Here is a 22008-nt window from a genome sequence, read left to right on the forward strand (position 1 = left end):
GGCAAATTTGGAGAGGGTTTTGTTATCAGAGGAGACTTCATGGCGTAAAAAATCCAAGGCACTTTGGCTGAAAGAAGGTGATAAGTGTACGAAGTACTTTCACAAGGTGGCTAATTCACATTGACGTAGTAACGCTATTGAGTCACTACATTCAGGTACTCAGGTGCTATCTTCTCCTCCTGAGCTAAAAAATCATATTGTGCATTATTATGAGACCCTTCTCACAGAATCGGCTAGTTGGAGGCCGAAGCTTGATGCCTTGTCCTTTGAGGCAATTGATTCTCAGTGTGCGAGTGTATTGGAAAGACCTTTTGATGAAGATGAGATCTACAAGGTTACCTTTGGTATGGCTAAAGATAAAGCGCTGGGCCTGGATAGTTTTTCAATGGGTTTTTTTCAAACTTGTTGGGACATAGTGAAAGACGATGTTTTGTAGGTCTTTAGTGAATTTCACTCTTTCAAAAGTTTGAAAAATCTTTTAATGCGACGTTTATTACTCTCATCCCCAAGAAGCATGGGGCTTCGATTATTGAGGATTTTTTCCTTATAAGCTTGGTTAGTAGTGTATACAAGATTATTTCAGAGGTTCTTGCTAACCGATTAAGCCCTGTGTTGGAACATATCATTTCCAAGCCTCAGAATGCTTTCATTCGTGGGAGACAAATTCTTGACTCGGTGCTTATTGCAAATGAATGTTTGGATCATAGATTGATGGAGGGAGGCTTAGGTATTCTTTGCAAGCTTGATATGGAGAAGGCCTATGATCACGTGAACTAGGATTTCCTCTTATACCTGCATGGGAGGTGTGGCTTTGGTGATAGGTGAATTTCCTGGATGCGTCATTGTATTTCTACTGCCTGGTTCTCAGTTCTAGTTAACGGTACACCTGCTGGTTTTTTTTATAGTTCTCGGGGCTTGCGGCAATAGCCGGATGGTACTGGCCGCTGTTGGTGGAGGTTTCTTATCTGGTTTCTAGGTGGGTAATGGCAATGGTGGTTCAATCATCATCTCACACCTTTTATTTGCAGATGATACTCTTCTGCTTTGTGAAGCGGATAGTAGCCAGATCCAAACTCTACGAGCACTGTTACTTTGTTTCGAAGCAGTATCGGGGCTCAAGGTGAATCTTGGCAAGTCTGAGATGGTTTCGGTGGGTGCAATCTCAAATATTCTCAGTCTAGCAAGCCTTCTGGATTGTAAGGTGTCCTCTTTGCCAATGAAATACCTAGGTCTTCCTTTGGGAACATCTTTCAAGGCTAGAGCTATATGGGATGGAGTGGTGGAGAAGATAGAGATAATGTTGGCTGGTTGGAAACGAATGTATTTATCGAAAGGGGGTCGCCTCACCCTTATTAAGAGCACCCTTACTAATCTCCCCACATATTTTTTTATCTCTCTTTCCTATGCCTGCAGGGGTGATGAACAAGATTGAGAAATTCTTTAGGGCGTTTTTATGGGGGGCATGGGGGAGGAGAAGAAATTTCACCTGGTTAGATGGAAGACAATTTGTGCTCCAATTGTGTATGGGGGGTTGTGAGTGTGTAACTTGAGAACTTTTAATAAAGTTCTACTGGGAAAATGGTTATGGAGATATCATTCAAAGGGGGATCATAATGGAAAGAAATTATTGACGCTAGATATGGAGCTGCTTGGGGTGGTTGGTGCTCCAACGAAGTGCGATGGGGTATGGTGTGGGTTTATGGACGTTTATAAGGAGGGGGTGGCCTTGTTTTGAAAAACACATTCGGTTTGTAGTTGGAGAGGGCAATCGAGTCAGTTTCTGGCGGGATGTGTGGTGTGGAGAACATGCATTGGAAAGGGCTTTTCCGGCTCTCTATTGTATTGCAGCCAATAGGGAGGCTTCAGTGGCGGATATGCAGCTATTTTCCCATGGTGCTCATCAGTGGAATATAGTCTTTAATAGGGACTTTCATGACTGGAAATTATCTAGTGTATTCGATTTTTTCAGTCTACTATTCTCCATGGGGACTCCTACGGCACAACGTAATTGTTTGAAGTGGATGTCTAATGATCACAAGAAATGTACGGTTAAGGCGTATTATAAAATCTTGTCAACACATGATCTTACTCTGTTTCCTTGGAAGAATATTTGGAGGTCTCGTGTATCTTCTAAAGTAGCCTTTTTTTGTATGGAATGTTACTCTTGAGAAGATCCTGACCACGGACAATCTGAGGAAGAGGGGATGTATCGTGATGGATTGGTGTTATATATGTAAAAAGAATGGAGAATTTGTTGATCATATCTTACTGTATTGTGAGGTAACAAGGATGTTGTGGAATGAGATCTTCCAAATGGTTGATATTGCTTGAGTTATGCCTTTGAGAGTGGTGAATTTGTTGGGTTGTTGGAGGAAAATGCAAGGTTGTCATCAAGTGGCAGCCGTGTGGAAGATGATCCCGTTGTGCATCATGTGGTGTATTTGGTCGGAAAGGAATACGCGATGTTTTGAAGACAAGGAACGCACAATGGCGGAGTTGAAGAATTTTTTCATCCACACTTTACTCCTTTGGTTTTTCGCTATTGTACTAAATGAGGACAATGTTCATAATTTCTTGTTCTTAATTTATCGTTCTTAGAATGCATTTAGTTGTTTTTTTGTATACTTCATGTATACATGGGCTATGCCTACTTCATTCATATCAATAATATTTATCTCTTACTTATCAAAAAATATATTTATATATATATATATATATGCTTTGTTACTTATAGACAACAAATAATGGAATGAAAATAACGAATAAAGAAAATATATTTACAGCTCATTGCAACAACTCTTAAAACAGAAAAATATTCCTTTACTGCACTATCGAATACTTGTCTGGAGGAACCGGAGGGACTTGGGCCCTGAGGGAATTCTTCTGGTAATTTCAACACAGCTTGCCCGGTGTATATGTAGCCACGAGAATCAAGCTCCGAAATTGAAACCATGGATATTTGGGAAAAAGAATGATGGAAGGGTTTTAGGTAATTAATTTTATTTTTGGTGGGTGATATATGAACAAACTTTTTTCTAATTCATCGGAAATTGATTCAAAATTTCAGCTAAATGAGGAAGGATTTAGTATTTACATGTGGTTTTTATTACATTGAAAGAATATGCAATATGTTCGTTCAGATTCCTATCTTTTATCATAAATGTGATTAGATCCATAAAAATGGTTTAATATATAGTTGCACCATTTGGTGTAAAACATACGATTCCCTACTGAGATGCCTCATCTGCTTAGATTGTCTTTTATAAGAGCTTTGCCATCGTTTCAATTGATTGGTGCTGCATGTGTAAGGGGAGTGGTGAGCCCATTGATCATCTTTTACTCTTTTGTGAGATTGCTTGTGTGGAGTGACTTCTTTAGATAGGTTGGTTTGGCTCTAGTATATCCATAGAATTGTAGGCTCTTTTATTCTTGAGAGGGTTAAGTGGCAGTACGCAAGTTGCATCAGTGTGGAAAATGGTTTCAATTTGTCTCATATGATGTATTTTCAAATAAATGAATGATAGAATGTTTGAAGACTGTGAAGTTGAGCTCAAACCATTATTTTTCAGTATTCTCCTCCTTTAGACAGCTTCAAAAGACTTTAATGGGCTTAACTTCCATAGTTTTCTTGTATCTGTTTATCCTTCTAGTGGAGTTCTCTCTTGTATACATTCTATATTTGGGTTCACCTTTTACGCTTTTTAATAAAGGTTTCTTGCTTATAAAAGTTTTTTTTTGGCCTTTCACAACCTAGATTGGTTGAGTGGTTTCATTTGTTTCAGATTGTTTCGTATTCAAGAACTAAACTATTAAAGAGTGAATTGAAACGAAAATGTTAACAAGGAATGAATGATTACCCATGAAAGGATTGCCTGACCATTCCTATCTTGATTTCTAAGTGTTGGACCTAACCTCAAGCTATGGCAAGATAATTCATTTATTATGACTCGCGGAGTGGTTATCTTCATAGTTTTCAGTGTGCTTAGTCATGTTTCCCCATTGTAGTTTTGCTCTTTATGTTGTCTATAGTTTGCTAAAATAAAATGGTTTTCCATCTGAGATATAACCCAAAGCTGCCCCCAATCCTTGACTGAAAACTTGACCGATTGAGGTACACTAAAAGAAAGGATTAACTCTAGTTCTAGAAGTTTTTGATAGGATTCTACATGATCTCAATAAAATAGCGGGGGAAATAATGTATATGGATTACTAAAGCATGCACTTCCTTTTCAGATTTGACTAATATGGATCACTCTCTCTTACTTTTGTTGCAAAGGTTTTTTATCATTATTTTTCTTCAGAAAATGTTATGCAAGTTTAATGCAAAATGCTGGAATTTAATGTGTTTTGCTTAATTAAGGTTGGGACAGCAGTTATGAATGCATTGATCAATGCAAGGAAAGCTGTTGATAAGTCTTCTCCGGTTGAAGTGGAAACAGTGCCCATACTATCCACAAGCGCTGCTTATGGTGTCTATATGGCAGTATTTAGCAATCTCCGGTATATGTAGGTTTCCATTAACTAGTACCAATGTTTAAGTGAATTGGCTCTTGGACAGCCTCTATGGATTTAAATGGGCAGAACTTCATAATATTCTTGTCTCTTTTCCTATCCTAGTTAGGTGTTCTGCCGCTTATATTCTTGTCTCTTAAAACCATCTTCACTTTTCAAGCACTTACAATCAGACCTTTCTAGTCTATCCTGTGAAAAAACATGTCTTGCATGATTAGAGTGTCAACCATTCTTAGTGTCAACCATGGAGGGAAGAAAATGTTATTAATGCAGGTGATGAAATGGCATTGGAAGGCTTTGAACCTCACCCATATCTTAAAAAGCTGTACATATTGCAGAAACGACTTTGAGTAAAGAAGAAAAAGGGGAGAGGGATTGAGAGTTTGTTAACAAATCTATTCTTTTCTCTCAATACTCAGATGCTTCCTCATCTTTTACCAGGTAGGTGGTCTTATTGCAATGTTGGCATCCTTCTACTTACTATCTCAGGGGTGGGCCATGGCAACATATTCTCCATTCTATATCCTCTTTCACATCAAACTTCTCTTAATCTTAAATTGTTTCTAGCTAATTTTTTTGTCTATTTTCTTTATAGTTTCCCCATGTCTTTCAATGCTGTACTTTTTCATTGTGAAACTAAGCATATTTGCAACTTTATTTGCCACTCTGTTTTATTGTGAGCTTAACCTGGAATTACCATCAAAAGATGGCCCTGAAACTGAGGTTCTGACAGAGCAAGTGTTGGGTATGAAAGAAATGATAGTTCCCCTTTTTGCTGGAATCTTATCAGCACTCAGAAGGGTGACTGCACAGCGTGTCTCTCGAGGTGCTGATCTTCAGCTAAATGCATATTGTGCATTCTCTATTCACCCATTTATTTCAAATACATTTTCCCCCTTTCATAATTGATGTAAGCTCCCTGATATCCACGACAATATCAGATTCTAACCATTTTCTGACTTCAGAATCAACTTAAAAGACGGCTCCATGTCATAACTATTGCTTCTGCAACATGATTTCTGTTTCCTATGGCCATGTGGGGACATGATCATAGTAAGTAACCTTTTTAGACATAGGTTTAATGGATACATGTTCCTGAAAGAAAATAATCCCTTGTTAATGGTACATTTTCTGACTCACCCTCTCCCTCTCTGGGCTTTTTGTTGAAACACTTAGGGATCACCTTCTGATAACGGTATGGAGTTTGTAGAAGAAAGGTACTTTACATGATAATCTCCTTCTTGCTGCTGTCTCTCTCTCTCACCCCCCCTAACACATTGCACCACATGCATAACAATTGCATGCATGTATATAAAGAGTAATCTGATGCCCTTTGTTTGCATTTTGCTACAAGTGTTCTATTGTAAATATTTTCAATTTCAAAAGATCTCATGATTATAGGATATGCCTAGGGGGCTGACAAAATGATTGGATAACTCATATGTTACTAGATTACACATGGTTTTTTCTTCTCCGAGGCACTTAATGGTATCAGAAGGATGCATCCTCGTCATGTAGGATCATTTACCATATCTATTTCAACAGCAACGATATAAGAGATTCAACATTTTGTCCATCACCCCTGTCAATGAAACACCAACATAAACTCTAAATATATATTTCCACCAAACTGCCGAATATTATGAATTTATAACTTAATGAAACATTGGTATGATATCATTAATGCAACTTTTGGTGGGTAGGTTGTAGACCTGAGATTGCAATTTTTTTTTTCGGTTTTTTAGTAAGTTTTTTATTTTTTATATGACATTTTTTCATTTTCATATCAAGATGGATTCTTTTTGCTCTTTATGAGTTTTTTGTGTGATGCTCTTCATATGTATAGGTCATGAAGATTGCACGGGACAACACTAAAAAATCGTTGCAGTTTATACATGAAAGAGGAATTGCTTACCTAGATGTGAGACATTGTAATATTTATGTAAAGAATGATGTTTATAAATTTGGTGATTTTGGATGTGCAATTCTCACGATAAGAGCGTGCCAATGGAATAGTGATTTTGTATATTGTTCAATTTATGTAAAGAATGTGTTTAATTTGGTGTTGTTTAGAATGTATCTTTGAAGAGCTTTCGTCTTGGTTTTTGTCATCAATTCAAAGTTTCCAACTTAATGTTCATGAATCTATTCTAATTTTTAGTGCATGTTGTTATGCAATGATAATGTATTCTTCCATTTTGAAGATTTTAATTAATTTTGGCACTGTTTGAATGAATTGTTACTGCTATGGCTTTTGCAAAAATATTTTCTACAGAGCTATTTTATTTTCTCAAATGCAAGAATCCATCAAATTGCCACAACCACACAGACAAAGGGTATGCCAGAAGTCGAGACGAGTTGACACAGATAATCATAAAAGTTCTCATTCTTGATGCAGTTCTATGTTGTAAATTTAATCAAAAAATTTTGCAAAAGGAAAAAGAATGAGAAGCCTAAACATGCTTCCTAGCGACCCAAATGCATCTATGCATCCACTTGTATTATCTTCTCTTTTCAGGGTCAGTGATCTTCAATCTTCTTCAAGGTCTGTTGTCTCCACTCTGCGTTACAAGACATATTTCCTAGCGACCCAAACTATACCCAAAGCCCATGTTCTCCTTATTTGAATACAATTTCACTGTTTTAAGACCTGGAAAACAATATAATTGTTAGGATACTGGATAATTACCCACCCCCACATTAACGGACGAATCAACATATAATAACAGCCAAGAGATATGTAAGTACAGCCAATAAATTCATTATATCACGCCAGTTTTAAGATCCACAAAGCAACTTTTAAAACTGGTATGGGTGTAAATCAGGCACAAATAGAAATTTAGGCCAAGGTTCAGCAATATTACTTGTGACAGCATGATGCGAGGGAAAAATAAGAGGGAAATGCAAAAACTTCCTTAGAAAAAAATTACAGAAAGTTAGAAACTGAGAATTAAAGACAACTTGCTGTACGTAGAATAAGCAGAGAAGTCTTTGCAATCTACTGCAAGCAAGCCAGAAAGACCAAAAATTAATCTACTCTCGCAATAAAACTGAATAAGTTCGAAAGATAGATTCTTATATCTTACTGATCCCGCAGCCACTTGAGTGCCTCTGCATATCTCTACAAGGGAGACTACCAAGTGTATTTACCAAATGCACCCTAAAGATTGATTTGAGATTATGGTTTCGTAGTAAATTGAAATATTTGCCACCATTGAGTGGACTACCCTTTCTAAAGAGTATTTCTATGGAGTTCCTTGAAGAAATAGAGTACTTATCAGATTGTAGTGACAACAATGAGTTATCTTTATCTTCTTTTTCTTCATCAGAATTCTTTCCATCTCTTGAGAGTATTTTCCTCTTTTACTATCCTAATCTGAAGGGTTGGTGGAGGAGGAGGAGTGATTCTTATAATGTGGATGTCAATACAACGACTGATCATCAAAATTCCTTTGAAACACCTTCATCAATGATGAGGAATGCTTTACTATTCCCTCGTCTTTCAAAATTAGAAATATGGTATTGCCCTCTGTTGACTTCATTTCCAATGTTTCCACATCTGAAAGAAGAGTTACTCCTATTGAATGCCAGGTGGAAGGTAGTGCAACAAACAATAACGAATGCCTCCTCCTCCGCTTCCTCTACACCCATTGCCTTTTCATCTCCTCCTCTCTCCAAATTGAGGTATATATTCTTACGAGAAATTAAGGATCTAGAAACACTGCCAGAGGATGGGTTGCAAAACCTCGTATCTCTCCAGTATTTGAAGATAAAGCGCTGCCCTAAATTTAAGTCTATCCCCCAAGGTGTACAATATCTCACTGCACTTCAAAACCTGGAGCTTTTTGATTGTCCTATGCTTGATCTAGGCAACGATGAGCACGTTATGCAATGGAAAGGGCTTAAAAGCCTCATCTCTTTGAACTTTCAAAGTATTCCGAAATTGGTGTCTCTACCATTGGGGCTTCAACATGTTACCACTCTACAAGAGCTCCGAATCTCAGATTGTTCAAGCTTGATGACTATGCCAGAGTGGATATGCAATTGGGCATCACTTGAGCGGTTCACGATTTCTAGATGCTCTGGTTTAACATCACTGCCTGAAGCAATGAGTAGGCTAACCTCTTTGAAAGTGTTGACAATTCATGATTGCCCCATCTTATTACAAAGATGCGAACAAGACGGAGGTGAGGATTGGCCCAAGATTGCTCACATCCCAAAGCTGGAGTACTTTGATCCTCAACTGGAATACAACTGATCTAGGTATTTTTCTTCCAATTTTATCTTTATCGCCGCATCCACCTTCTTCACCTTCAACTTATAAAATTCTATTTGCAAAACCGACTTTGAGTAAAGAAGAAACAGGGCAGAGGGATTGAGAGTTTGTAAAACAAATCTAATGCACTGCATCTTCTACAAGTAAATAAGTTAGTTATGATTACCTCGCTTTCTTTATTGCTTTTTTCTTCTCTATTCAAATAAGAAATATCACCATATGCATGATTCTTCACATCCAGGAGAATAGTAAGGAGGAAGAAGAGCAAAGGGAAGAAATATAGGAGGCCGCAAGGTTGAGGCTGTGTAATTTCACGACAACAATTTGAACAGGGCCTGCATGTTTCTTAGCATCGAAAGTGATAGTAATTTTATTTTTGCTGAACTTGGGATGATACTGATCATTCTTTCGTACCTGAGGCAGAAGTTATTGGTAGGAAGGATGACAAGATGAAGATCATAGATATACTTCTTTCTGATTCCAATGTTAAAGAGAATGTAGGAATCCTTCCGATTATATACCACACTAGCTCAATTCATTTTCAATGACCAGACGATCCAAACATATCTTTGATGTTCAAAAAATTGTAGAAAAAATCTTAGAATCTGTAACAAACGAGAAACAAGAAGTTGCTGCAATGGAGGCATTGGCCTCTCGTATTCGGAAAAAATTTGAAGGAAAGAAGTAGTTACTAGTGTTGGATGATGTGTGGAATGAGGATAGTGAGAAATGGGATAAATTGAGAATTTTGTTGATGCTATCCAAAGATTAAAGAGAAGGGATTTATTAATCATGTAATGTTTTGAAAATCAATTACAATAAGCAAAGCATTGCTTCAAATGTGAGGGAAGTAGATCATTTGTTTTATTTTTGAGATTTTATTGTTCTTGAAAGACAACCACTCTGTTTCAGAATTTTCCAAGCACAGCAACGTCCTTCCAATTCTTCTAATGGCAACGTCCTTCCAATTCTTCTAGAATCTCCTTTCCAATTGCATTTTTCATGCCATACATACATGATACATGTTAACTTGGCCAGCAGTTACATTGACACCAAATATTTGTGAAGCGTACAAAATCACACATCCAAAACCTGCTTGGAAAAGTTTATTTCAATTGGAGAAATGCAAAACAAAAGGGCAAGCCCGTAAAGCTCTAAATGCATGGTTCACTTGTGTTCGACTGCTAAACCTTTAGCTAAAATTTGCAAGCTTTATGGGAGGTTTGGAATAAGAAGTTGAGATGAGATAAAATTTGAAAGTTGAATAAAATATTGTTAAAATATTATTTTTGTTTTAAAATTTTAAAAAAATTGAATTATTTATTGTATTTTGTATAGAAGTTTGGAAAAGTCGTAATGATTAGATGAGATGAGATGAGTTGGAATGAGATTTGATCACATCATTTGAAGAATTATTGGTTATTTCCGATATAAAAATAGTCCAAAATTAGTTGAGCCAGTTTCAAATAACCTGCAAATGTCATATGATTTATGCTTTTTACTTCACACAAAACAGGCCAAGATGGAGGAGCTGTACTGTGAACTTGATGGAGAGATTGTATAATTCCAATCCCAGATTGAGCAAATTTATTGAAAGATAATCCTTGACATATGCAAATTTTGCTGATCTTCCCAATTCATAGTTTTTATGTTGTTTTGTGTGGAAATCTTTAGATATAAACATCCACATGCAAAGCCACTACCACTATTATAAATAAGAGTGGTTTAAGGTCAAGTTGCCTTCTACTGCATCTGCATCATGTATGAAATAGTATAAAAGAGGGCTTACGTGTGATAGTTTCCATACAGGGCATTTTTCAGTGCCATCAGTGATATCCTTCCCCTATGTTTCCTTTCCTAATAATTCTGAGTAATGAGGATTTTATACTCCATTAATTTTGCTGCAAATTGTAAGCCAAATTCATGACTACTGGGGTGGCGCGCTATGCTTGGTAAGAGACTTACATGTATACATAATTAAATTTGTCTTGATCTCAAATTTTGAGTTCAACAGGCCTAGAATTACTTATCAAATGAGTCATTGGGGACTTAATGTGAATGGCCGAACTCACTGGAAAATACCATAGAGTTTAAAGATTTTTTCGATCATCACATCTCAAAACCAAGACAGTGTTTCCAAAGAAAAGACTATGAAATGTGCATGCACTATAAATTCAGAGAGAGAGAGTAGACCTATTAATTAATTCTAGGCTCGATATCAGAAAACTTAAGGAGTATGGGAGCCATAAGAGCATTGCTATCTTTTGGTTTGAGTAAACCAACCATGGGAAAAGCAAATGAGAAACCCAGGAAACCAGCTCTATTGCTCAGCACAGATATCTCTACATTACCATCTGCGCCCATATGTTGTAGGCTACATGACAGCAGAAGTGGCAGAAAAATAGATGCAATCAAAAGTTTATTCCTCATTGTATAGACTGAAGCCAGATAAGACAGGACAGGAAATAACTGAACTACACACTCGATTGGCCTTCAAACAGAAGAAAACTGCACATTTCCGTTTATTAATTGGAAATTTTCTGAGACAACCAACATTAATATAGGAAACAATTTAAGAAATTCTCTGTATTGTCTTCAATTTCTGTCTCATTTTTCAGTAAAATCGTCGAGTAGTCCTAGCATAGGGAGCCATGCTTTTAACCTGCCTTACTTAATTAGTGGCAAACGGAGCTTGAGTGAATCATCCAAAACTTGAGTTAGCTAAGTGGGGTTGACAATTCAATACGCTGTTGCTGCACTTAGTGTTACTGCTTATGTCCATCATCTATATTCTAGGCTTTCATTTTGTTTTCTTTCTTTTCTGGTCCCAGATATTGTTGTTTCACATTCTAAATAGAAAATTATTATTCATCAGGCGTTCTTTCAATTACTTTGCTCTCCAAGCACACCACTCCCTTCCATACCCTCTCTGGGGGGCCCTGCACTGTTAAGTATGGTCATGATTCATGTCTGTATTCATGTCTGTATTTCAGGATTCAATACATGAAATGAGCTGAATAATGCCTGGTGGCAATTGCATGTACATGATGTACCTACTAGCTAAGCTAGCCCAAGACAAAAATGCCATGATGTAGAGCATCTCTCTCTCTCTCTCTCTGGAAATATAGATATCCATTGTAAATTTGGGTACATTGATTTGCTGGCCTCTCTTGTGAATTCTCTCTCTCTCTCTCTCTCTCTCTCACACACACACGCACACACGCACACAACCTGGGAATCAAAATATATATGCATGTTTTCTAGAGACATTTGTTTCATATGGGCAAAGAAAGTGCCAAAACTGAAGAGGTAGTAGACCTTGCTAGGCCATGTACTTACTGAGCCTTTGGAATTAGAAATTCGTGGACTTAGAAACGCAATCCAATTAAATACATAATAGAATCCAATAATCCAAATCATCGGTTCATGGAAACAAAGTTGAGAACTTCTAGTGAGAAAGATAGAATTAAGTCTATGAAGGCTAGAGTGTAATATTTTTTGTCACAAAACCAAATATGTAATGCAATATAGCTTGGATTGCCACGGACCATGCCATGAATTATCAGAGACCCCAACTTTTTCCTTTTCTTTCTATGGGGATTTACCATAGCCCTTTGATCATTTTAGACTGAACCCACTTACTGGAATTGAGACATCATCTGAAAATTGTTTCAGATGCCACTTTTCCCATTTCAGTTTTCATGATTCACTGAAATTATAAGAGTATGTGGGTGTTGGTCGCATTCACAGGAAATGGGTTGAATCAAAACAGAAATTTAATATCTTTGAGCATTTAAAAAATACATAAATTTAATAATATTCACTTATTTAACTATTAAGAAAAGAAATTTTTAAAAAAATGGGTACAAAAAGCATTTCCCTTGGGGAATATACTACTAGATCCACAAGAAGAGTTACAAAAAACCTACCTTACAAACTATCGCTTGATGAATTAATACTATATTGTAAAATTCATCAAACTCTATAGCAAATATGACGTTATCATATCAAACTTGTCCGTTGTTAAAAATAGTTCTTTTTAATTGTGTGTATAAATCTAACACTAATCGGATGCATTTACCCATCTAATTAGGTCATTCACTTTTAGCACACTTCAATCCCCTAGCGTCGGTAGCTTTGGTCGTAGCTGCCTCAAATGACTGTAATCCAATAAGGAAAAGTCTTCTTGCAAACAAGTTTGCATACTAAACCATGCACCGATGCTGACATGTAAGGTATCTGTTTAATAAAACGGTACGAATTGAAAGTGAAATGATTTTCGTGAGATAGGGAACCTTCTTTTATTTTTATTTTCAATAAAAAAAAGCTATGCCAACGTCGGTACGCGGTTTGGTGTACCTAACCGCTTATACCTAACAAAGCTCAATCCATAATGTTACATTTTTTGAGTGGATGGCCCACGTAGCTTTTGGGGCCATCTAATGCAGCATTAAAAGGGTCATTGGGCGAAAGTCAAGAGTCATCTACTTTAGGCAAGCAAAGGGAAGACAGGCCTTGAGGATGAAATTAAGGTTCTTTTCAATTGTAAAACCCTACCAAAAGGTTTACATCATCCTATTAACAGCCGATGCAGTCTTTATAATCAGATAGTCAGCCATAAAAACTGTTTTGATGAATACTATTCTTCCAACTTGCCGTTTGAACACTCTTCTTTTGGCCTTTGGAATGACACTTTGGAGTCTAATGTGTCTTCCCAGGTAAATCAATTCTCAGATATGAACACAAAGGCAATCTGAAATCATCCCTTAAAAAAAAAAAAAGACAATGATTTAAGACTGGTTCAAGACTGATTTTTAGCACCAAAGGACGTGGGATTTGGGGGGGGTGCTCAGTAGCTAATTTTTAACACCATGAGTAATTCCAGCTATATCTTGATCCCCTTTCATGTTTAAGGAAATAATTAAGGATGTCTCATAAACTGATTAGCAAAACCGATACGCTTTAGGACTTCGGAGTGAGAAAAATCATTCCACTTTTACATCTCCAGACTTTCCCTCCCTTCCACCCACCCCAGATTGCATGGAAACCTTTATGAGCGAGGGCCTTTATGTAAGCAACAAAAGCAACTTGCATAGGAGAGACTCCATCAATCTTTAGGCTGATTGTCAGGATTGTTGCAATCATATCATATCCAAGTTATGTTTCTTCAATATTTATAAGCATTAACACAACATGTTAAGAGGGTCAGTTTTAGACAATTCCTGTTTAGGAAAGCAGCAATTGGGCGCCATGCAGAAGAGCAAAAGCTAAATCTGTCAGCACACAAAGGATCTGGCTTCCACAAAACTTATAGATCCAAATAAAAACATTTCAATAAGCTGAAAGGGAAAGGAGAGTAATACCTATATACCCCAACCCGTATAGTGTCAGCACCCATGTGCCAAAAGCGACCTTTCCCCAACATGTGGGCCTAAAGTAAGAGAGAAGACAAGAGTTCCCTAGAGTGAACAAGTCCAAACCAAACTAACATTATAAAATGAACCTGCACTCGAGTGGTGATAACAATGAAGGGAATTTTTACTCTTATTTGTCGTGTTCTACTAGTTTGATTATCTACTGCTCAGAAAGGGAAAATTAAAAAAATATAAGCGTGGATGGGAAGTCATTTTCCTCTAAACTTCCTTTGTTTGCTAACACAGTAGCCTGTACATATTTGTCTTGTCTAATCCTCTGGCATAAAGTCCAATTCTACTGAACCACATCTCCCAACATAAATAGGGTAAAAAGAAAGAAAATGTGTAGCTGACAGTGTGATAGAAGTTACAATCCTTTGTACTGCTCCAGTCAGTGTGGTCCAGAAACACATACAGCGTCGTTACGGCGGTAGAAGAGAAACACCCTTCTCTACTCAGAATCATCTGTCCTGATGTATGGAATATGTATTTGCTGTTAGTAGTAGTATGTATTGCCGATGATGGTGATGTACTCGTTCATATCTTCTCTATGGATCTACTCTTTGATGTAGGTATAATCTCCTATATTTTTTGAAGGATTTTTCGCCCTTTTATAAGCTTCTCTATGATTTCTGCCAATATAAACATGAGTACTCTAATCACCAAGAAGCCTTGACCAAATATCTGCAAATTGTAGTTTTAATTTTTAGCATAATTCAAGAAACAAAAGAATATCTGTTACCCGAAAGTCAGTCCGTTTAGCCATGCTCACGTTTATTACAAAGGCTGCATTGCAAAAGTTTCATGCCAATAGAAAACTCAAGGAATTAAAAAATAAATATATCTAAAGTTGAATCCACTATCTATTCTCTTATCAGTATAGCAAGAGAGTTTCTTGAGGGATGCACCTTGGCATTTCGATATTATTTGGAAGCTTTGTCATTAGTTGAATTGCTGAGTGATAAATCTTTTCCAGAAGAATACAGAGTAGTGGAGAATGCGGAGCTCTCATTAACCTCCAACACAGCAGCAGAAATGACACAGAGATTATCCCCTACTGATTTGGTAGGAGAAGGCAAAAGGCTATCGGGAAGTACCTGCTCTACACTGCCCTCATGGTCAACATAGAGGGGAAATGAGCAAGAGAACATAATCAGCAATTGAGAAGAATTAGAAATTACAGATAGACACACGAACACAGAGGAGTGAGGGCGGAGCATACAACTCAAATAAAGTAGAGAGTGATGCTTGCTATCATGGCTGGCCTTCATTCTTATATGATTATCAAGCTCCATACCTTTTCTGGAGATCAAACTCTTCAGCATGGAAGATGTCCTCCTTGCTGTTGGCATTGTGATTATTGTGAATACAAGCTGGATTCGCTTCCTGCAAAAGCAGATGTTCAGCAGCTGCAGCAGAATTGTCACTGTGACCTGCACCAACAGAATACATATTAATCGCTACCAGCCTACATCTTCCAGAGATATAAAACCAAAGCCATATCTGATGGCTGCCATCATATGGCTGACCTTGTGCAACATCTTGTTTGGTTCCAACAGATGGGAGGATGACACTTTGATTGACATTAGCATGAAGCTGAGCAGTTAAGAGAACAGGAGAACCAACAGACAGACTGCGCTGGTGGTGGTGTATACGTTCATCCAAGTCCGGAAGCTGCAAATTTATCAGTCTTCTTCCTTGAAGTTCAATTGCTTGCTGTAGTTCAGTCTGCTCCTCTAATTTTCTACTCAATATCATTTCTTGCGTATTATAAAACATTCTAGGTGCTGTAAGGAGATTTGAGATTCAGTGAGGTAAATGATTTAAACACAAAAGTTTAGAATGCATAACGAACTGAAAAGAATCAGCTTAAAAGTTTTTTATTGGCTTTGTAGCATGCTCACCAAGAATGAAAGGGAAAATTCGAAGGAAAGAAGCAGGAAGAAGCATGCATGCTTGTAAGCTTACCATGGGGTAGATCATAGGATTCTCTAGAGTCGAGCCCAGAGGGACTTGAACAAGGTGAAAACTCTCCCCTCTCCAGTTGCTGTTGTTGCCTTCTGCAATCAATCAAAAACAAAAGTATAAAAACAGCAAGTGGACGAGACAAAATCTAGATGGCACAAGAGTAAAGATTTCCATACTTGTCCGGAAATTTTCCCTTCTCCTTGTAGGGCTTGACAAGCACACGTGAATCACATATAAAATGAGGATTCCCTTTGGCCAAAATGAGTTTCACAGTTTCTGAGTAGATAAATGTAACAAACCCAAACATTCGCTTCTGCTGGTATGGAATCCTCACATCTTGGACTGGTCCAAAATTGCTTCAGAGAGATAATAAATTTTAATTATATTCCAGAGTTTGACTTTTAAACACTAACAAATGCACACACTGATGAATATAACTTAATAACATGATATACAAAACTTGTTTTGTTAGCCACTCAAGATCATGCTTTCTGCTACTCAAGAATGGATCCCGTTCATAAGGAGGCTGGAAAAAATACTTCAGAATTTTTTTTAAGTAAAGATAGTAAATAATTTGCATTCCTATCATTCTCCAAGAACAGCATAAACACAGAGGACACCTTCAAGTGAAAAAGGGCTGACCAACATGTACGGTCATCTAAAGAAGTAATTCTACTCAAACACAAGCCCACCACTAAGAGAAAAACATTTAAACACTCCAGCATCTCAACCAACAAACTATGGCCTCCATGATCTAGGACAGAACCTGCAATCATAGCTGCATTCTGTAATCTAAAATCACGGGTAAAATTTGCATACCTATCAAATTTTCCTCCCCAAAAGATGGATTTCTACATCTTCATTGACCACATATTGCTCGAAAACAAGTTAAATTCAATCGTAAAACATTTCAAATAACAATATCAAGCTCAATTTTGCAGTAGGTTCTTCAAGCACTTGCACTTGCACTTGATTGAGGAGTCAAACAAACCAAGTGATCAATCTCTTGTAAATAATATGACAAGAATGCAACTTCCTAGAAACTGTCCACTTGGATCCTCCATCTACACATTATATCTAGCAATACCGCTTTAGCTAATCCCAAGGAACAGTGCAGATATCAAATATACAAATTTAAAGAAACATTTAATATATCAGATATGAACATTGGATTGAATGTTTTTTTTTTTTTTTTTTGATAAGATGAACATTGGATTGAATGTATCAGGTATTGCAGCTTTTGAGCAAGATACTATAGGCCTCCCTCCCTCCCTAACTCCACGTGAACTTCTATCAATAACAGACCGAATGGCTCTTGAAAAATAGGAATCCCAAGGATGCTGCACAATGGCTACCCAAGCCACAGAAGTTCTTCCATAACATTGTGGAAGGTATAAAGGAGCAAAATGGGTACAAAAGTTTTATTTTTTTTATATCAGTAAATAAGAATTTTATTAAAATAGGCGAAGCCAAGTACACGGGTACAAAAGTTTATTGAGAAGACATTTAAGGCTAAAGCAATGAACTCCGCAAACAAACTAGAAGTGGATACAATGCTGTAAAGCATGCGGTCCTTTTTTATAGGTATGATAAAATTTTATTCATAAACAGTAAAGAGAAGCTAAAGCAGGTAGTCTTTTCCAGGCAGGTGCAAGCCACAACATCATAATTCCATTATGAAAGAGAAATCACAAGATGGGATACAAATTTCATCCCTGAACACCAAAAACAATTCACCAAAAAATAAAAGAGCACGAATGCATAGGACATAATGAACAGAACTTAAAAGACATGCTTGCTTAGGCCTGGTTTGTTTTCACATATAAGATGAGAAGAGTTGAGATAAAAATTGAAAATTGAATAAAACATTGTTAGAATATATTTTTTTAATATTATTATTATTTTGGGATTTGAAAAAGTTAAATTGTTTATTTTATTTTGTGTGGAGATTTAGAAAAGTTGTAATGATGAGATGTGTTGTGAAAACAAACAAAGCCTCAAAAGTCCAACGATGAATATTGCTACCATAACGGCTGCTCTAGCAATGGCTTATTCATCTTTATCTTCATCTTCATATTTGCATAATATGTCTTTAAATTCATCTACACTGACTTCTGCATCTCTAAATTTTTACATAGCTATGAATGGTGCTTCTTCAAACTTGAAGAAGCACTATTCACTCTCCAAACATTATTTTTAATGTTTTTTCTCTCTCCTACCCATTAAAATCAATTTTGTGGAATTTGTATTAAGATGATTTTGATATATGAAATGTGTATTAAGTTGATGATACAAAGTGTTTTTTAGCACATATTAATATTTATTCATAAAATTTGTCATTTTGATATATGAAATTGGTAATATTTAGATATATGAAATTTGTATTTTTGAGAACATGGTGCTAATTGTAAAATATATAAAAATAATAATTTTAAGAAAAAAATTAAAAATAATAATATTTCCTTATTATTTGGTTCAAAGATACATAATCCAATGTGAGAATTTTTGTTGATATGCAAAATCAATCTTTAAAAAATGTGATTTTGAAGATGCATGTAGAGAAACTAATGCTAATGCTCCATATTCATAATTTGGTGCAGAAAACATTGTTACACAATGCATAACAACGAATACCGTACATGGCAACCTAATGGGTGATTCTGAAGTAGAGGCGATTTAGTCCTTAAGACAATGGAATAATCGAAAAGCGAAAGGTTGGTATATTACCTGAAGTACTCGGAAACATCTTCGTCTTTAAAAGTGCTGTCCGCTGGAAAGGTCAAGTAGATCTGCCTCGAAGCCGAATTCAACTTTTCTGTAGATGCCATTGCCAAAAAGTCATTCCTCTCTGGCCGGCAGCGGCCAAACTTGAAAAAATCTTCCCCCATCATAAATGCTGTCGGAGCTGCCACCGCTCTACAATGCATCAGCAATGCAGCCCAAAGAAAATATCATGAACGAACCCAAAGCCAAAATAAACTAAAGATCAATAACCCTTTTAGTCAAACACACAGACAAAGTTGAAAACAAAATGGGCAATCTGCAATGTGTCATCAAAAACAGAAAAAACTCGAAATCAGTAACCTTTACATGTGATAAACATGAGAGTAGGTTAAAGCGAAAAATGGGTCATCTCCAGTATACCTCTGGGGTTCGGTCTGCTGCTGCAAGAGAAAATTCATGTACTTGTTGTACGCTGACTGTGACGGTGATACTCCAGCCATGAACTGCTGCGCAGCCAATCTTTGCTGCTGCGCAGCCTTCAATCTCATCATCTCCTCCTGCAGTTCCAACTCCTCGAACTTACTCGGGCAACCCACAATGGGACCCGAAGGAATATCAACCGAATCAACAAACCCGCCGTGCACAAACTTGCAATTGCTGCCATTTTTGCAAAACCCTCTGGCAAAGTAAAGGCAGGGTTTGTACCCAGATTCCAAGCCAGGTTCTTCTGACGCAAAACACGCTTCGCTAGCCGAATAGCTCCTTCTGTGAAGATGGGTTTCTCCATGATTGGCAGAATGTGCCCAATTGTGTACTTCATGACCAAATTCGAATCCTGGATCGAGCAAATCTTCGGTCCTGGATGAAGATGAAGAGTCGTTGAGGAAGGAGAGGTACTCGTTGAGGTGGTGCTCGTCAATGAGGTCAGTGTTAGTGCCACTACCGTTCTCAAAGCCATTCTTGCTATATGGGAATGAACGTGAAGCAAGCGACCCGGCGCGGATATTATCGTAGGTTAGCAAAGGACTTGACTTTGGGCTAATGGGCTTGTTTGGGAACCCAGAGAGTAGCCAAGAATTTGAGGAGGCAGTAGATGGGTTTTTATGAAAGTCAAAGCCATTGGGGAGTCTAGGTGAGGAGCGTGAAAAAGGGTTGGCGTTGGTTGGTCTGGCTATGGGATTGAGAGGCGAAGGGGAGGAAGGTGTAAGGGGTGTAGAAATAATATTCGAGGGAAGACCCAACTGGGTTTTGGCTTTGAAGATGAGTGCCTGCAGATATGTCTCTGACCCAAGTGCCAAGCGTATCAAATCGTTCTCTCCAAGGTCCTGTATCAGAAGGTACCCCATGATCTTTGACGCATTCTCTGGCTCCAAAAATTTTATCTTTGAGAATACTACGTTTGTGGCTTCAAAAGGATCCATTGCTTCTTGGGTTTTTACTTCTAGGAGAGAAAAAACAGAAGCAAGCAAGAAACAAAGGATTGTGAAGGTTTGAGGTACCCCTTCTCTCTCTCGCTTGGAATCAGTTGGGTTTGAAATATAACAAGCGGGCTTGCAAAGGCGGTACTGAGTACTGCTAACAGCACTCTCTCACTATTCACTCTTTACTCTCACAGACTGCCTCTCCCCCTCTCCCTCTCTTGGTTTCTGTATCTGCAATCTCTCTTGAGGAGGCAGAGAGTGGTAAGAGTTCAGATCTGTAAGCACGAGCAGCACATAATACATACAATACATATTCATGTGTTTTTGTTATTTTGTATAAGCCATATGAATTACACAGTATATAATATTATCAATTTATCATTCTGTACCATATAGATTTTTTTTTTTTAAATTGTTTTCCACAAGAACATGAAACCCTAGCTAAACGTGGGCCCCTCCTTTTTTTTTTTTTTTTTTTTTGCACTTTTCCCTCCATTTATTTGATAATTTTTCATTGGGTTGTGTAAGGTCACTTTGTTTTTCTTTTTTTTTTTTAACTTAAAAAGATTTTAAATGAAGATGCATTTGGGTAATTTTAAACAGCAATACTACATACAGTCGTAAAATGCGTAAATACTGAGCACTCGTTTTGTAAAAAGAGTAGGGTCCACTATTAAAAAATTAATTTCTTTTCATGTGGATCTCATATTTATTCACTTTTTTCAAAGTGACTACACGACACTTGCACACTCACGATTACAAGTATTATTTCTCAATTTTAAATATTTAATGATTATGAGTTTTATGTATTTATCACTATTTTACTCTTAACTTTAAAATTTGAATAAAACTTTAGAAGATCAGAGATCTTAAATAATATCACTAACATATTGAAGGTATTATAAAATAAGATTTCTTATAATTTTTCAAATACTTTATTTATTTATTTTAATAACAATAAAATAATAATTAACCAAAAAACCTTCAAAAATGATTTATATTGATGCAACGAGTAAACAAATTGGTTGAAATCATAACTCACAATTAAGAGAAAGACATATAACTAAAACATTCTTAATTTGTCTATTTATGATAACAGCTGTATCCAAAGAAATAAAAATTCTTCTCATCAGCTATTATTTATTATCCCATATTCTATAAAAAATACATACATATCTTATGAAAAAAAATTTATAAATATGAAATGTATGATTGAATAGTGACTGATGCATAGCATTCATCTTAAAAAAAATAAAATGCACAACATTAAAAATTCAAAGTTGGTGAAAAGGACAGTGAGATTCAGAACAACAAACGTCCAAAAGAGAAAAGATTGCAAAAGTTCATATCATTAAGAATGATTAAGATGTTCATGTTCTTAATTTGACTATTTTTAGTTAGTATTATCCATTGTTTTATTTCGCTTTTTCCACCTCTTTGCCAAATAAAATCTTGCAATTTATAATTTTTTTTCCTTTTTTAAATTTCTAAACCCTTAATTTCACAATTAGGAGGGCATACATCTTTATTATTGACGTAATGATGGATATATAATCTCTGTTTTGGTTGTTTCATATCATAATAATTTATTTTTGAAATTAAATAATATTATTTTGAAGACTTTTATACCACACATATCCACGTATCATAATTTGATTTGTAAAATTTAAATTTTAAAATTTATTTTTTAAAT

At 36.5% G+C, this 22008-nt stretch overlaps 2 protein-coding genes and 2 long non-coding RNA genes across 6 annotated transcripts; 3 read left to right on the plus strand and 1 right to left on the minus strand.

Annotated features, from left to right (window-relative positions):
• Positions 1–2813: 2813 nt before the first annotated feature.
• LOC108994627 lies at positions 2814–5032 on the plus strand. The gene is made up of 3 exons (XR_001996737.2): positions 2814–2989; positions 4361–4506; positions 4954–5032. It is a non-coding gene; the product is annotated as an uncharacterized LOC108994627 (long non-coding RNA).
• Positions 5033–5038: 6 nt separating this feature from the next.
• LOC118344488 lies at positions 5039–6641 on the plus strand. Of its 2 annotated transcripts, XR_004798293.1 has the most exons (4): positions 5039–5338; positions 5478–5565; positions 5689–5729; positions 6359–6641. It is a non-coding gene; the product is annotated as an uncharacterized LOC118344488 (long non-coding RNA). The 2 variants fall into 2 exon arrangements; XR_004798292.1 differs by having other exon boundaries at positions 5039–5565.
• Positions 6642–7776: 1135 nt separating this feature from the next.
• LOC118344487 (putative disease resistance protein RGA4) lies at positions 7777–9686 on the plus strand. Its single transcript, XM_035685163.1, has 2 exons — positions 7777–8775; positions 9030–9686. Exon 1 carries the CDS (start codon positions 7982–7984, stop codon positions 8768–8770), a length of 789 nt encoding a protein of 262 aa, XP_035541056.1. The 5' UTR covers positions 7777–7981; the 3' UTR covers positions 8771–8775; positions 9030–9686.
• A 4619-nt stretch (positions 9687–14305) lies between these two features.
• LOC108994620 (zinc finger CCCH domain-containing protein 55-like) lies at positions 14306–20639 on the minus strand. Of its 2 annotated transcripts, XR_001996728.2 has the most exons (9): positions 19315–20639; positions 18898–19086; positions 16347–16526; positions 16171–16262; positions 15732–15989; positions 15500–15635; positions 15111–15309; positions 14945–14988; positions 14306–14834 (listed from the first exon to the last, which is right to left on the minus strand). XR_001996728.2 is itself a non-coding variant. In XM_018969899.2 (8 exons), exons 1-7 carry the CDS (start codon positions 20313–20315, stop codon positions 15126–15128), a joined length of 2040 nt encoding a protein of 679 aa, XP_018825444.1. In that variant the 5' UTR covers positions 20316–20600; the 3' UTR covers positions 14401–14886; positions 15111–15125. The 2 variants fall into 2 exon arrangements, 1 of the variants encoding a protein (XP_018825444.1); XM_018969899.2 differs by lacking the exon at positions 14945–14988 and having other exon boundaries at positions 14401–14886; positions 19315–20600.
• Positions 20640–22008: the final 1369 nt, after the last annotated feature.

Source organism: Juglans regia, chromosome 14, assembly GCF_001411555.2.
Source record: "Juglans regia cultivar Chandler chromosome 14, Walnut 2.0, whole genome shotgun sequence".
In the NCBI taxonomy this organism is placed as follows: domain Eukaryota; kingdom Viridiplantae; phylum Streptophyta; class Magnoliopsida; order Fagales; family Juglandaceae; genus Juglans; species Juglans regia.

Coding starts and splice junctions, on each gene's coding strand:
- LOC118344487 (XM_035685163.1), top strand. CDS start 7,982: ATGATGAGGAATGCTTTACTATTCCCTCGTCTTTCAAAATTAGAAATA.
- LOC108994620 (XM_018969899.2), bottom strand. CDS start 20,315: ATGGATCCTTTTGAAGCCACAAACGTAGTATTCTCAAAGATAAAATTT. Junction 15,990..16,170: donor ATCCTATGATCTACCCCATG/GTAAGCTTACAA, acceptor ATCTCCTTACAG/CACCTAGAATGTTTTATAAT. Junction 15,636..15,731: donor CAAACAAGATGTTGCACAAG/GTCAGCCATATG, acceptor CTGTTGGTGCAG/GTCACAGTGACAATTCTGCT.